The 17,606-nt window shown below is 41.4% G+C and overlaps 1 protein-coding gene across 1 annotated transcript in view; it reads right to left on the bottom strand.

The window, feature by feature from the left end:
* The window catches only part of POU2F3 (POU class 2 homeobox 3), an 86,659-nt gene that overhangs the window by 34,963 nt on the left and 34,090 nt on the right, over positions 1–17,606 (bottom strand). The window contains exon 3 of the mRNA XM_054592451.1: positions 11,444–11,478. Within this exon, the coding sequence (XP_054448426.1) occupies positions 11,444–11,478 (35 nt within the window). The remainder of the gene's footprint in view (positions 1–11,443; positions 11,479–17,606) is intronic.

The raw sequence follows: 17,606 nt of genomic DNA, 5'->3' as shown, positions 1-17,606 counted from the left end.
CCAGGTGAGCTCAATCTAATCACATGAGTCATTCAAAGTGGAGTCTGTCTTTTCTGGCTGTCATTAGAAAGAGGCAACAATAGAAGGGTCATTAAGGTAGGCAAGGAAATGGACTCTCCTGAGCCTCCAGAAGGGAGGCAGCCCTGCTGAAACTGATTTTACCTCAGGAGACCTATGTCTGACTTCTGACCTCCAGAACTGTAAGACAATAAATTTATATTGTTAAGTCACCAAAAATATAAACAAACTACTGCTCCAGGTTAGTGTAAAGTTCCAATGATATACTGCTTGTTAAGGACTCAGCCCACCCAGTGCCTGTTAAAGTAAGGGTATTAATTCTTCTGATTGTCTGGGGCCAAATCCAGCTTCCCTTTCAAGACCCCTGCTCTAGACCCTGCATGAGAAGAGGTAAAGCTGGTCCTGCTATTAGTTTTACCAAAGGCAACTTCTGAAATCTCTGAAGAAAACCCACTTTTGGATTTCCGCAGAATCAAGGAGAGGATTCAGGCACTTTCCTCTCCCATTTGCATTCTCACTGCCCTCTACTCCACACCTGAGCAGAAACATTGCATCTGCACTCCTGTCTAGATGTATCCATGGCCTTGTGCAAATGCTGAAGTCTGAATGAATTAAGCCTTAGATCCAGTGCCCCAGAGGGGTTTTGTGGTGTTATTTGGGGGTTGTCTGATAAACCAGGGTTTACTAGGGACAGGTCTCTGGAGAATCCACAGCTGTTTCTGTTCCTATCTGCTGCTCACTGTCCTGTTCTCAACGAGGCTCAGTCCATCCTGTACTGGGGCTACTGCCCTCTCCAAGAAATAGTTGACATCTGAGCCTCAGGCCAGAGAGCCTAGAATGGCTGGCAAAGAACAACAAATTCCCACCTCTCCAAAAGCAAAAGTACTTATCAACTGCTTCCCACCCAAGCTTGTGGGTGTGGGGGTGGGGGGGCTTAGATTGACACATCATGGGTCTTGGAATAAAATTACCTTTCTAGTAGCATCTGCAGCCCATTTAAACTGGTGCAAGCACAGCTCAGCAGCCACACAGGGAGAGAAGAGGAAGAAAAAATTATGGGTTCTCATTCATCAGAAAATAATAGGAGCTAATGTTTATTGGTTGATTACTGTATATCAGAGATTATTCTAAATTATATATCCTAACTATAATTAATCCTTACAACATGCCTTCCTAGAAGTAGACACAACACAGGCAGAATCCAATAAATACAATTATTAACTACAGAGGGGAAATTACTTTTGAGAAGGGGAGGCGGGTATTTAATCTCAGGAATTACCTCCTACCTGAAAATTCTATTGCGTCTATCTAGTTACTCATCAAGCTTACTTCCTATGGAGCCGGCACTGGTTTACATACCCCTTGTCCTGACATTGACAGGAGCTTTTCAGACCTGTATTCCTCTTTGGATAGCAAGTAAGTTCTCTGAGGGCAGGTGCTATGTGTGTTATTTCTGGGGTGCCCCTTCCCAGTCCTGGGGGAGCTCCATTTTCCACTGCCTTGTATTTCTATGTGGAACATCTTGCTCTCTGCCTCCTGGTAGAAGGGAAATATCTCTCTGGTGGGTCTAGGCCAGCTGTCCTCAGTGGGGGTGATAGCAAGCCAGGAAATCATTTCTGAAATCTATGGTGTGGTTATTCTGGCTATCTTAGTAATTAGGAGGCTCAGTTTGCATTTACTGACATCCTGCAATGCAGAAGACAGTATAAAATAAGAAACATTGCTCAGGTCCCACACAACTTTTATATGACTTTCCAATGTGTCGCTGGACATTTGTGTCACTAAATAGCCTGCCTATAATCATATGAGCCTAGCACCCACTTCCATTTTTATACAAGCACAAAGTATCGTTTGTACACTTCTGATATGCACTGACTTTTTTCAGGAATGCCATTTTTTGTATAAATGGAGGAAGTATTACATTTTATTTTGTTAGAGGTTTACCAAGAGTTGTGTAACATTTTGGAAAATTGTGGCTTTTGAACAGCCAATATAGCATACTAGTCAGTCTGTATTTGCATCTGTCTCATTTATATAGGTGTAAGTATCCTGTTATCTTGTTAAACCTTTGAGAATGCCTAAGGACTTACTTGCTGAAGTACATGTTATTTCATTTTAAATTATTTTCATTCTCTTTTTATGCAAATTAGAGTATCTCACTTATTTTTATTTGTTTTCTCTTAATTTTATTCTAGGATATTAAAGGGGCTTTACAGAACCCTTGTTACAAGGGATATTAGATCTGATAAGTCTACAAACCATGTTTTTTACAGAGACAAGAGGGAAGGAGGGAGGGGTGGGCGGGGGGAAAGGAAGGGAAGGGACAAGTCAAGGAACATATAGCAAGGACTCATGGACAAAACCAAAGTGGGGAAGGATTGAAGGAGGGAGGGGGGGAGGGGGCAGGGGAAAGGGGTGGGGGGAAAGCAGAGACAAATGTATTTAGAAAAATTAGTTAATTAATTAAAAAAGAATTTTATAAATATTAAAATAGAATAAATGTATATAATTCAATTAAAAGTGAGTGATAAATAGACAACTAGGTATTAGTTATGCCCTGTTATGTTAAGAAGAGAATTATAAATATTGCATGCAATTCTATGGATAGTAGCTAGAAGAACTAGCCCAGAACTTCAGAGGGTTGAAGAGAATGAAAGGTAATTACCAGTAAAACACAACATGATTTCAACTCCACAGTGGCTACCCTAAAAAGAATATATTCTTGATTCACCTAAAATCTCATTCCAAGGAAACTGTCCTCTTGTGCTACATAAACTATGAACACATATTTTTTCCTGAGTGTCTTGACCAAAATTAACTTGATAATTCATTGTCGAGTTTTCCCAGGGTTTAAAAATGCATTTGCAGTTTTTAAAATCATGTTCTTTTGTTTCTTTGAAACTGAGGTATTAATAAAATTCTAGACTTCTGGTAAAAAAAAAATAAAAACATGTTTTTTAAAAAATTGTTTAATTACAGTTGCCCTACTCCCCTGTCCCATGGATTTAGAAGGAAGTAGGTGTGTGTGGCTTGGCCCTTTCTGGGGCCTGCCTGTTGGCTAGGAGGGTGCTTTAAGGTCTGTTCTCCACCAGCTCTATCTGTGCCTAGTGGATTCATTTAATTCTAGAGTGAGGTCTTTAAAAGCCCATCATGGATTTACATTAAAATCATATCCCCACTGCAACTCTATCTGTCAGGCTCCTGTACCTACTTTTCAACTGTGTATGGTACTGCAGAGGGGAAAAAAAGGAGGAATAATATGTATCCACATTCTAAAATCCAACCCTACAGCTTAGAGTCGAGTGAAATGTGGTTTGCTGGCTCCTATCCTTCTCTCTCTCTTAGCCTTTCTATCCCCTCAGAAGTCCTGCCTCTACTTGGAAGTATGGGTCCAGCAACTAGATCCTGCAGCAAAGGGAAACAAGCTCAGAGGATCCAGGGTCTCATGTTCTTAATTCTCATCCTCCAAGGTCTTTCACAAGGATGTCTCAGAGCCTCCCTCTGGTTTACTAAACCCACCAACTGGCTCTATTCACCTGCCTGGCTTTCTGAGACTCACTGAATGAGCCCCATGGGCATTATCATAGTACAGGGGCCCTCCCTCTCCTCCATAGCCTTTACTGTAGTTTCTTCCCGCCAGATGGGTGTTCCTGTGAGCAGAGACTGTGTTATACTCCCCGCTGACTCTTCAGTAAGCAGCTAAGTACAGATTTGTGGAAATAAAGGCAATACAATTATTTAATTTCTTCCCTTGCCCTCTCCTAGTCAGCTGCTCTGGTGTGGCTCTCTGAGGTTTCTTGGGGGAGGCAGGCTGGAGCAGGGAGCTTGCCATGCTATCACTGCAGAGCCCCCCTCACCTGCCTGCTTGAGAGTCTGACCTGCCTACCCTGTGTTGTCCTGGAGAAACCTCGCCATCATTTTGAATCCTTAGAGAACATTCCTTAGGCTGAATTTTGTTGATTTTAGAGATGCCCCATTAAGCCAATTAAACATTACAAGTCATCACATACCAGGAGAAGCCAGAGAACTACAATAGTTCACATTTTTAAAAAATGAAGAAAAGTCCCATCGGATTTACAGCTAAATGCTATATGGTGGCACACTGGGGCAACTACTCTGGATTAGCTGGCATGGGGTCCATGGAGAGGCAGGGAAGGTAAGATATTGGTATACTGGTTCAGGTGAACTGAAAATGCTGCCAAGCCCAGGACTGAGAGGAAAACCATAAGATACTGATTCTCAACTTTGGGGCAGAAACCTTAGGAATAAGGACACCTGCCAACTTGCTTCAGACTTTCTTCTGGCCTCAGAGAATTTTGGGCAGTCTTCTAGCAAGATGACATCCAAAACATAGCTGGAAACATTGTTCTGATCATGGCCCTGGATGATAAGGAGTTCAGAAGTCACCAGGACAAAGTAGTGTGAGGCTCCCCAGGTGTGCATCTGTCATTGTGGACTCTCTAAGACACTTTAAGCCAATTCTACCTCCAAATGTCCTTCTGAAGTTAGCTCTTGGCCCAGGAAATGAAAGCAGAGAAACTCTCTGACGAGGAGAGCTAGCCCTTAGGTTCCTGAATTCACCAAAAGGGCATTCAGTCCTATCTTCCTTTCAGAGGAAACCTTCTCCTCTTCTAAGCTAAACCCTTCAGTGGGCCTGCCCTACATCCATTTTTCTCTTTTTTGCAACTCCTATCTCTCTTCCCAGGTCCACATTGTCAAAGTCTCCCTTATTTCCAAAAGGCTTTTCTTCTCACTGTCTCCATTTCAGGCCAATATCTCCATCCTTTTGTCACTTCGTCCCTTGAAAGGGATGTTCTTGTCTCCATTATTTCCTTAACCCCTATTTCCCCCTCAACTGAAGCAATCTGGCATCTGCTCTCACCACAGACACTGGGATAAGGTAATCACTAGTTCCTTCATTGCTTAACCATAGTCCATTTTCAGGCTTTGGTCTCTGCAGAATCTCTGCATGTTCTGATGCTGTTGGATATCCCTACCTTCATGGAAAATCTCCCCTTTGTGAGTGTGGTTCTACTCCCATCCCTCTCACAATTCCTTCTTAGTCTCATCTACAGGCACCTAGTCCTCAGCCTGTCCCTTATGTGTTCCTTCTCCTCCGAATCTACCCTGGGTCCTCATCGCATTCTGCACACCCTCCCCAGGTGACCTCACTTCTTCCCATCACTTCAGTTAATACAGTTCAATGGTGACTCCCAACTCTGCATTCTGACCTGTCCTCTGGACTTGAGATCCAAATTTCTCACCATCTATTAGGCGCCTATAGCCTATATCTGCCAATCCTCCTCCCTCAGTCATCTGGGAAAATTTGTTCTACGTCCTGTTCTCTTGATCACTGGTGTAGTGCCACTAATGCTCAGCATCTCAAGCCAGGAATCTAAGAATCATGCTGGACTTTTCTCTCTCCTTTGCTGCCCATGTCTAACCTATTGCCAAAATCCTCTTCATCTTGTACTAGAAATATCTCTCAAGTCTGAGTGTCTCCATGCCTACTGACACAGTGATAATAAGAGCAAATACTTATACAGTATAAACGGAGGAGCAAAAGTACATTTACATTTTTTTGTATGGAAAATAATATAATAATTAATAAATAATAAGATAAGAATAAACTGTTTCACCTATGTACAACTGTAAACCTACCTTTGCTGCACCATGTATGTGTTCTAGACACTTGTCTAGGAGGTACACACACACATACTTACACTCGCTCACTCATCTGACCCTCGCAATAACCCTTGAAATAGGTATCATTATTGTCCCCATTTTATAGAGGAGGAGAACAAGGGACATAAAAATTGCAGAACTGGCCCAAGGTCACACTGTCAGGTAGTGCAAAACCGAGACCCAGGCAGTCTGGCTCTATGTTGGTATACCTAACATCTTTGTTATAATCTCTTTCCTTAGCATTGCCTACTTCCTACTACAACAGCATTCCATGAGGCTTCTCTTGCATCGGTCTTTCATTCATCCTTCCCTCTCTCCTCAACCACACCCCTTTCCAATGTGCTCCTATTAAATGAAACGAGTCATGCTTGAAAATGCCCACTACTTGAAAATGCTCCCTACTTCCCACAGGATAAAATTCTTTGCTGGGCATTCAAAGTTCTTCATAATCTGGTCCAACCCTCAGTTCCAGTCTGATCTTCCACCACCTCATCCAATGCTGATCTTCTCACGGTTGCCCTGAAGCCATGCCCTTTTACAATAGTGAGCCTTCATACACACCATCTCCTATGCCTGACATATTCTTTCTGTCCCTTTCTGCCAGCCAAATCCCCTACTTTTCTGTTGTAATCCATTTCAAACGTCTTCTCTTCAATGATACCCTCAGAGAGCATCCCAGAGCCCAGCACTCTTATATCTCTCACAGAATTCACTGCACAGTATTACAATTTATCTTCTGACAAATGGCATCCTTTATCTAGAGCTTATGAGTAAATAGATATTCAGAAAATGAATAGTTGGCCTCAGATCCAGCCTGCTTGGTCTTTCTGTCTCCATCCCTCGATTTCAAATGATTACTTTCCTTGGATTACACAAGAGCATAAAGGCTGAAAAAAATCCATATTACACATTTCCTCTCACTTTCTACATCTCGGGGTGAATAAATGGACATGCTTTTCCTCATTTCTCTTTATGTAAAGAAAATGAAAGGAGAGTGGGAGTCAAACTAACCAGTAGAATATGACATGACAAAAATAATGGGACCATGATACACAGACCGCTGGGGCCTTAGATATTATCTCATACAAACTTATTCATTTTATTCTTGAAGAAACTGAGGCACAGAAAAATAGTAGCAGCAACTAGTAAGGGGCAGAAGAAGCACTGGCACCCAGGACTTCTGACTTCTGATCTGACCTTATTCTATTGCTTCTCAACTTTTCTTATCTTTCCTGGAGACTGGTGGTAGCCCTGCTTCTAGAACCCCCAATTATCCCCACATAGGCTTAGACTGCTTTCTTGGGACCAGAAAATTAATAGGCTTAGCTTGAAACTGCCTGATGAGCCAACATCCCTTGCTTATGCAACTTCAGGACTGCATTTTACCGAGGACCTGGCTGCAGCTCCCTATTGTACCAACTAGCTTGAGGCCTTCAAACCAGAGCTTCACCAAGGGCTGTGGCTCATTTTTTTGCTCTCCTGTGTCTGAAAACACCTTCTCTGTATTACACACAAAGGTTGTTCCCACACGACCACTTTTTTTTCTTCACCCCCTCCCTCTACCTCCCATTTCCTCCCAAGTTAGTCATGATGAGTTCATACTTATACTCTGGCTCCCAGGCCTCTCCCTAAAGATGGTGTGTATGTAAAGGGAGTGTGAAGTTGAGAGACTGCAGAAGAAGATTCATTAAGGCATCATAGGAAAAGATGAGCTTTGGAGTGAAAGAGATGTGGGTTCAATTCTTGACTCTGCCAACTGACCAACTTTGTGAATTACTTAATCTTCAGCAAATTACTTAATCTCTGAAATCTGTCACCAAAAAAGTTGTGCTGTCTGGAAAGCAGCAACCTCACCTATATAACTGGGGTAGTGACACTTGGCTTATAGTGAGAATTAATGAGATAAAGTACCAAAAGCATCCCACACAGAGCCTGGTGGTCAACAAAATGTTGGTTTTGTCAATGCAGTGGCCTGAGAAATCCTGGGTGCCTACCTGTAGGCCTGCAGATGAGCTAACACAAATGAGAGCATGTGGGTGTCAGTATCTGATGGCATCTGAGGTATGAAGTGAGAAGGAGAGAGGAGGAACCTTAGGGAGGGTGTGGATATATGCATTTATGAAGAGAAGAGTTCCAGTATCAGCGTGTAAATAAGTGTGGTCCTGCTGAGCCTTTCTTTCTCCAAAATTTCCCCTCTTTTTAAAGAAAATCTATATCTGTTCTTGTTAGTGACAAATTAAAAAAAAAAAACCCAAAAAAACCAAACCCTTCTCAGGGAAGGCAAGGAATGATCCACTCCACAAGGCTTATCCAAGCGAAGCAAACTCAAGAGAGGCTGGACTCTGGCAGAAACCAGGAAACCTTCTCCCAGTTAGTAAAAAAAAAAAACAAAACCCACAAAAGGTGTTCAAAGGGGCAGTGACCTCTCTGTTGGCTTTCCCCAGCCTTATCCTAAGCACAAGGGTTTCTCAAGCTTCAGAAAGATTACACAGGGAGCCAAACCCACTGGGCCTGTGAAGTGGGCACCTCTGGGCTGGGCTGGTGGGGCCATATTTGATGTAGGATGGGTTCCTCCTATACATCTTGTTCAAGGGCCTGTGGCTGGGATCCTCAGTCCTCAGGAAAGAAAGCACAGGGCGCAGGCCCCATCCCAACCTGCTTAGGACTGTTCTTCAAGATACAGAATCCTTGGGAATCCACCTCCACCCTCTTGCCCTTGAAGCAAACATGGCCCAGCTATCCTTAGATAAGAATCTGTCTCATATTTAAAGACCATGAGTAAACAGCTGATTCTAACAGTATCCTTCCCTTGGTAGCTGTTCCAGTGTTTAACAAACCAATCGGCTACAAGTACTTCCTCATAGCCAACCTAGATGACTCCTTAACTGAAGCTCTGTTAGCAAACTTCCCCAATGAACAAGATTGCAGAAGTTGCCTGCATAAGAGGTTTTGGCTCAGGACTCAGGTTTATTCCTCTCTTTTATGGTGAAGGATATATTCAGAGTTAACAACCCTTTAGAAAATGTTAGTAGTGACATCAAGTTACTCTACAGATAAAGGAGAAAAACGTGTCTGAGTTTCACTTCTAGCTCCCCATCTGCCCACCCAGACTTCCATATAAACCTGGACTCAGTATTTCAGAGTGGGAAGGAACACTAGTGGTTATCCAATTCACCACCACATTGGGATTATCTTCCCTTCCCCATGACTATTTCCCTCTCCAATATACTTTGCTCTTCCTGACAAACTTCTACTCACTTTTCAGAGCTAGACACAAATAGTACCTTCACCATGAAGCCTGCCCTGAGATCCCAGGAATAATTAATTGTTCCCATTTCTGTTTGACACCATGCTTTTTACATACCTCTAGGTACCATGAATAAGACTGTACTGTAAGTACTCACTGAAGATGTAATGGGGTGCAGAGTAGGGTGGGGGTCTCCCAAAATATTCCCTGGCTGGGGGACCCCCAATATCCCCATGGTTGGGGGATGGGAAAAGGGATTATACAGTGGTTAAGATACTTTTCATAATAATAGCTTGTCAATAGCTGTGCTGCCACCCTGGGTAAAAGGTCTATGTGACTTTCAGACTGTATAGTGACTCATGCCATGGCTGGGGAAACTTATACAGTGCCTGCATGAGAGGCAGGGAGACAGAGGCTCCATTTTCACTGGGTACTCTTGCCCTTACTAAAGGTGGCAGCTGAAAGAAAGTGGAAAATACGGGGGAACTGGCAAAAGTGGTTCATTGTAGGAGGGGCCAGTCATGAGTCACTATACAGTCTGAATAGGGGCAGCATTTAAAATCAGGGCAAGCTGAAAGAGAAGGAGCTGGTCTGCCATGAGAGCTGAGAGAATAGGTAGCAACCATGAGGAAAGAGGCATGATGTAGGGGGATCTGGCCATGAAATCTGAGAGAGAAAGCAGCAAGAAGCTATGCAGTTTGTAGTCCGGATTCCACCATGAGGACCGGTGCATAAGGTAGAAGCCACGCTGTCTGGGAGTCAGGATTTTGCCATGAGGGTTGAGGAAAGGGTATAAAGAAAGAGCTGAGGAGCTGTGGGGGAACTTGTTGAACTAAGCACAGATTAGTGAGAGATGCCTGGAACACTGAACTGTGGCTGGGATTGCTGAGACTTTAGACTTTTGCTTCTCTGAAGGACATACAGAGAAGCCACTTTCTTGGGATGTGTGTCTTCCTGTACTCTATTGTGATCCAGTGTAACATGGCACATGTTTTCCTGGAATACTACATGGAGGCTGAGGACAATGTATCCCAGATACTGAAGGAGAGACGTGCTGTGAGAAGATGGCGACTCTGCAACCCACATGTGCAGATTCCAGATGGGATGGAGAACTGTGGGCACAGCCGGCTTAAGAAGAGATAAGGATAGGGGGATCTTTTGGGTATGTTTTTGGCTTACAGTCTGGTGGGGAGCAAGGGAGGTGCTGGGCCGTGTGGGAGAACAGGGCTCCAAGCAGGAGTGCCCCCAGCACCCCTGAGGTTGGAATCCTGTAGATAAAAACCCATTTCCTTCAACACTAATTTTTGGGTCATGCATCAAGGTGAAATGTGGATGGGCCCCGGTTTGCTCAGCTATAGAGAATCTCCTACCCTCCCTGGCTCCCTCCCTCCTGTTCCTTCTCATTCTCCCTTTATTTCTATTCTCCCACACTTTATATTAGACTGTGAGCTTCTCCAGTGCAGAAACCATGTCTTAATTTTCTTTGTATTTCCACACATGATACAGCACATGTTTTCCCCAACCCTACCCCAAATTTATGGAATAAATTCATTCTTCAGCTGAGAAAATTCAGACCAAACATATTAAGTACCTTGACCAAGGTTATATAGCTGGTTAGAGGCAGAAACAGGACCGAAACCCAGGCTTCTGGTTTTGTATCTAATTCTCATCTCTCTGATTCACTCTACAGTCCCCCATTATTGCTCTCTGCTTGTCTCCACCTTAGACTTCCTCCTCTCAACAAACCCTTACACTTTCTGCTTCTGACATCATACCCTGTCCCAGCCCTCTCCTCCATGCTTCCCATCATCCTCTGGCCCTAAGAGAAAAGTCCTCTCTTTCCTCTTTACTCTTTCTATTCACCCACATCCATGCATCCTGCCATCCATCCAGCGCTGCCTTACCCCACCCGAAGTCCTCCCTGATTAACTCCAACCCACCCAACTCAATTTCCTTCAAAGGTACCAAGTTTGTGCCTATATTGTCCCACTGAGCTGGGTCACTCTCTCCTTTCTGAGCTCTTTTTGTTCTGTTACTTCTGTTTTGCCCACTATCTTTTTCCTGTATACTAGGAGCTATATAGGGAATCCAGGTACTCCATACTTTGTACCTCCATAAATCCTTCTACACACAGTCAGACCATGTAAATATACTTGTCCAAGAGGCAACTCAGGTTTTGCTTCAACAGGAAAATAGCTGTTTTAGATTCTGACCACATCTGGCATGTGATCAATTCTAAATCAGTGCTACATTTGTCAGTACTCTTTTGAGGGCACAGTGAAAAGGAGACCCAGCCATTGGATTGTGCGTTGAAAAGGGGTTGGAGGCAAAAGGCCTTTAAAGGCCCTCCCAATCTTCAAAGTCTTCAAGGGCACAACTCTGCAAATAACATCTTCAAATTTTACTTGATATTCTTTGTTTCTCCCACACCTGACATAGTACAAATGACCCTCAAAATTGATAGAATAAAGATTTTGTTCTGAAAGTCCTTACCTGCCTGTTGAAATCTAGGCTGTTTCGATCATTTCCTGGAAGAGATTAAAAAAATATATTAGTTGTTAGTAGGATTAGAAGAGACTGAAGGTTAGGGGAAAATTAGGATGGTGAGAGAAGTTTGTCTTTATTTTGAAAAAGAATAGCCACTTTCCCTATGTCCAGGGCCCTCCTACTTATCCTGTTTCTTAAAAATGTTTTGGAAACTTTTCTCCAGAAAGGCAGATAACCAGGGAAAGGGTAGACTGACTTATCCAATGTCATAAAGAGTCAACTGGAATTAGAACTTGCCATACCAGAGAGTGAGTTCTGTGGCACTCCTTCAGACAGTAGCTATTATAGATGCTTTCATGTGTAAGCAAGGAATGACCAGCCATGCATCCTAAAGGAATTGCCATAAGGCAAGAAGTCCTCCAACATCCTAGCCCTCCAGGGATAATGACATCTAAGCCATGCCAGGTAGACAGGTGTCAGTCTTGTTTTTTTCCTACCTCCTAACTTTCATTTCTTGTCTTGTTCACCTTTTTTCCTTTTACAATAAAAGTTTGGCTGAAAAAGTAAGTGTGTGGTAAATAAAGAACACTTTTGGTACAGAAAAAGTACATAGTAGCAGAAAAATCACTCCGCTGAAAGGCAACTCTAATTAATATTTTTGTATATTTGATGGTTGTTTTTATGCTTCTTTTTTTCTTTGATAAATACTACTGTGCATTGATTATTACCACAGTTTTTCTAGTGAGCATCACAAATATTTCTCCTATACTATTAAGGAGCATTGAAAATATTTCACTATGCTAGCAAACATCATTTTTAATGGCTACCTAATATTCCATTCTATATACATACATACTATGATTTGCTCAAACATATAACTATTGTTTGGGAAATTATTTTAATTCTTTGCTGGGATAAAGTTTTCTATTCATACAGCTTTTTAGGGCAGCAGTAGCCAAACAACATTTCTTTGGGCCTCATGGATTGTTGGCTTTATAGAGCCAAGGAAAATGGCTATTACCAGACAAGAAAAAGCCAAAGGACTTCACCACCACCAAATGTTAGTGGAATTTTTAAAGAAGAAAAACAGGGTAAAAAATGACAGCACAGGTAAACATGGCTCACCTCCTTGCACAACCACATCAAATTACAACAAAAATACAGGATGACCAAAACTCAACCAACAGAAATCGAGTTGAGTGGAAGTCTGACAACTATAGAATGAAAGAGCCACACCCATCCAGACTGGTAGGAGGGGTGGAGACACGGAAAGGGGTGGTCCCACATCTAAGTGTGGTGCATAAAAATTCGGGAGGGGTATCTTGGGAGAGAGATGACCCAGCCCCACACCAGGAACCTCAGTCCCGAATTTCAGTGCCAGGAAGATAAACCCCCATAAATTCTGCCTGGAAAAAACCAGTGGGGGCTGAGTCGGTGGGAGAAACTTCTGGAGTCCCAAGCAGTTCTCCCTAAAGAACCCACATGTGGACTTACTCAGACTCAATTCCTCTGAACTCTAGCACCTGGGTAGCAGCTTGAAAGGCACTACTGGCATACAGGAAGGAACTGAAGTGTGTGGCATAAAGGCAGGAGTTGGGGGTCAGCTTTCTCCCAGGCAGAAAGGTGGGCAGAAAAAGCCATTGTCCCTTTTCTGAGCCCTCCCCACAAAGAGCCACAGAACCAGCAGGCAGGAACCATATCTGAGACACCATCAACCTAGCTAACATTGTTTGCCCTGCTCTGGAGATCCCCTCAGACTCCATCCTACCTAACTTATAGGCCCACCCAAACTGTTAACTGTGACTTTTCCATATGGATAGCTGGATTTGGCTCATGCTTCACAACTTCTACAATCCTTTCAAACAAGCAAGAGCCAGCTTCAGTTAGCCCTCGGTCCCCATACATTTTGCTAGGTGGCCCCAGGCCAAGCACTAGCAGTGGCCAGCCTAGATTCATAGCTTCACTTCACCTGGGAATCTCCAAGCCCAGCACAAGTAGCAGCCATCTCTGATTGCTTTATAACTCAGGCAGGGTGGCCCTGGGCAGAACACAGGTTGGGACTTACTTGGACCTGCACCACCTGGGCAATCCCAGAGTGTGAGGGCTCAGTGGACAGAACAGACCACGTTGGAACACCACCACTCTTCTTCTGTGAAGCTGATCCTCCATGGAAGGAGGAGGTTGGAGGTTAGTGGTCACAGCCAGTCCTTACCATGGCTGGCCTGGACAAATTCCTCCCATTGACCTGGCAACAGCAATCAAGGCTCAACTACAAGAGGAAGTATACTCATCTCACACAGAGGACACACCTTGAGTACCCAGCTTGGGTGGTAGAAGGGTCTGTGCCACTAGGCCTTATGCGACACCTACTACATTAGGCCACACTACCAAGTCAAGGAGTCATAGCAGCTCTACCTAATACATAGAAACAAACACAGAGAGGCTGCCAAAATGAGCAGAAAAGAAACATGGCTGAAATGAAAGAACAGATCAAAACTCCAGAAAAACAACTAAGCAATCTGTCAGATGGAGAGTTAAAAACACTGGTTATAAGGATGTTCAAGGAACTTAGTGAGGACCTCAGCACAGTGGAAAGAAAAAGAAAGCTACAGTCAGAAATGAAGGGTAACTAATTGAAAATAAGAACAAGTTAGAGGGAAATGACAATAGAGTGGATGAAGCTGAGAATCAAGTCAATGATTTGGAACATAAGGAAGCAAAACAAACAAACAAAAAAAAAACAAAAAACAAAACCACATCTGATCAGAATAAGGAGAAAAAAGAATTAAAAAAATGAGGATAGCATAAGCAGCCTCTGGGACAACTTCAAGCACTCCAACATTCACATCATAGAGATGCCAAAAGGAGAAGAGAATGAGCAAGAAATTGGAAATCTATTTGAAAAAAATAATGAAAAAAAAAACTTCCTTAATTTTGTGAAGGAAATGGACATGCAAGTCCAGGAAGCACAGAAGGTCCCAAAGAAGTTGGATTGAAAAAGGCTCTCTCCAAGACACATCATAATTAAATTGCCAAGGGTTAAAGATAAAGTGATAATCTTAAAAGCAGCAAGAGAAAAGCAGTTAGTTACTTACAAGAGCGTTCCCACAAGACTGTCAGCTGATTTCTCAAAGGAAACTTTGCAGGTTAGAATGGATTGACAAGAAATATGCAAAGTTGTGAAAAGCAGGGACATACAGCCAAGATTGTGTTACCCAGCAAACCTATTATTTATAATAGAAGGGCAGATAAAGATCTTCCAAGGCAAGAAAAAAAATAAAGGAGTATATCATTACCAATTCATTATTATATGAAATGTTAAAGGGACTTATTTAAGAAAAAAAAGAAGACCAAAACTATGAACAATAAAATGGTAATAAATACATATCTATTAACAGTTGAACCTAAAAAACAAACTAGGCAGACAAGAAGAACAGAGACAGAATCATGGATACGGAGAGCGTTTTGATGGTTGCTGGATGGGAGAGAGGTTATGGAAGAATGGATGAAGAGGTGAGGGGATTAAGAAGTACAAATAGGTAGTTATAGAATAGCCATGGGGATGTAAAGTACAATATAGGAAATGAAGTAGCCAAAGAACTTATATGCATGATCCATGGACATGAACAATGGTATGGGGATTGCCTGAGAGAGTGGGAGTGCTGGGTGGAAGGAGGCAAAGGGGAAAAATTGGGACAACTGTAACAGCATTATCAATAAAATAGAATTAAAAAGAAGAGGAAAAACAAATAAAAATGTGACTAATAAAATGGCAATAAGTACATACCTATCAATAATTACTCTAAGTGTAAGCAAAATAAGTGCTCCAGTCAAAGAACATAGGGTGGCTAAATAGACCAGAAAGCAAGACCCATACATATGCCACCTACAAGAGATGCACTTCAGCTCAAAAGACAACACAGACTGAAAGTAAAGGGATGGAAAAATATTTTTTATGAAAGTGGAAAAAAATAGAGCAGTAATACTTATACAAGACAAAATAGTCTTTAAAACAAAGGCAATAACAAGACACACAAAAAAGACACTTTTATAATGATAAAGGTATCAGCCTAACAAGAGGATATAGCACCTATAAACATTAATGTGCCCACAGTAGGAGCACCTGAATACATAAAACAAATATTAATGGACATAAAGAGACAGAGTCACGGTAATACAGTAATGGAAGAAGACTTTAATACCCCATTGATGTCCATGGATAGGTCATCCAGAGAGCAAATAAAAAAGAAAAGTATGGCTTTAAATAGCAAAATAGACCAGATGAATTTAATGCTATTTGAACATTTCATGCCAAAGGAGCAGAATATACATTCTTTTCGAGTGCACACAGAACATTTTCCAGAATGGACCACGTGTTTTCAAAACATGTCTGAACAAACTTAAGAAGGTTGAAATAAGATCAAGCATCATTTCCAATAACAATGATATGAAATTAGAAGCCAATAACAAAAAGAAAACTGAAAAACACACAAACACATGGAGGCCAAATAACATGCTACTAAACAATGAATGGGTTAACAATGAGATCAAGGAAGAAACTGAAAGAGACCTTGAGACAAAAGAAAGTGAAAAACACAACAACCTCTAATTTATGGGACTCAGCCAAAGCAGTTCTAAGAGGAAAGTCATAGCAATATAGGCCAACCTCAAGAAGTAAGACAATTTTCAAATAAACAATCTAACCTTATACCTAAAGGAAGTAGAAAAATAACAACAAACAAAAAGTGAGTAGAAGGAGGGAAACAATAAAGATCAGAATAAAAATAATGAAGACAGAGTCTAAAAAGAACAATACAAAAGATCAATGAAACCAAGAGCTGGATTTTTGAAAAGATAAACAAGACTAATAGACCCTTAACCAGACTCATCAAGAAAAAGAGAGAGAGAGATCAAATGAATATAGTCTGAAAAAAAAAAAAGGACTAGTAACAACCAACACCACAGAAATACAAAAAATTAGAGGAAAATTCTACAATTGTATGTCAACTAATTGAACAAACATGAAGAAATAGATGAATTCCTAGAAACAGAATCTTCCAAGACTGAATAAAGAAGAAACAGGAAATCTGAACAGACTGATAACTAGAATATAACTAGCATACTCAAGAATATATGAAATTGAATTTGTAATTTAAAAAACTCCCAACAAATAAAAGTCCTGTATCAAATGGCTTTACAGGTGAATTTTGGTAAACAAATCCTTTTGGAAAACAGCTCTCCTTTCCAAACTATTCCAAAAAATTGAAGAGAAGGGAAGGCTCCCAAGCTCACTTTATGAAGCCAGCATCATCCTGATTCTAAAGCCAGATGAAGGCACTACAAAAAGAAATTATAGGTCAATATTCCTGATGAACAGAGATGCAAAAATCCTAAAAAATATTAGCAAACCAAATTTAATAATATATTAAAAAGATTATATACCATGATCAAGTAGGATTTATTCCAAGATGCAAGGTTCATTTAGTATCTGCAAATCAATTAATGTGACATACCACATACATATAATGAAGGATAAAAACCATATGATCATAGTCAATATATGAAGAAACAGCATTTGACAAAATCCCATTTTGTCATTTAAGATAAAAACTCTCACAAAAGTAGTAGTAGAGGGAATATACCTCAACATAATAAAGGCCATTTTGTGACAAACCCACAGCTAACATCATATTCAATGATGAAAATCTAAAAGCATTTTGTGGAAGAAAACAAGATTGTCCACTTTCACCACTTTTATTCAGTATAGTAGTGGAGGTCCTATATACAGCAACCAGACCCCCCCAAAAAGGCTCTCAAATTGGAAAGGACAAAGTAACTCATTATTGCAGATGACATGATCCTATACATAGGAAACCCTAAGGATTTCACCAAAAAACTGCAAGAACTGATAATTAAATCAGGAAGGTAGCAGGATACAAAATAAATATTCAGATATCAGTTGCATTTTAATACACTAATAATGAACTACTAGAAAGAGAAATTAAAAAGAAAATCCCCCCTGTTTTTCTTAATGGCTGTTTAAAGATTGGCCACTACCATGAACAACACACTAACTATCTAGACCAGGAGTTCATAGGCTATTGCCTATTGCAGCAGAAACAAATGGTCTTTGACATCCTTTACCCTGGGAGGGCAACAGTACCTAAGA

The sequence above is a fragment of the Pteronotus mesoamericanus genome, unplaced genomic scaffold, assembly GCF_021234165.1.
Source record: "Pteronotus mesoamericanus isolate MK-2021 breed Mesoamerican mustached bat unplaced genomic scaffold, CSHL_Meso_final scaffold_36, whole genome shotgun sequence".
Taxonomy (NCBI): Eukaryota; Metazoa; Chordata; class Mammalia; order Chiroptera; family Mormoopidae; genus Pteronotus; species Pteronotus mesoamericanus.
The sequence above is the reverse complement of the archived record's forward strand: the minus strand, read 5'-3'. Positions and strand labels throughout refer to the sequence as shown.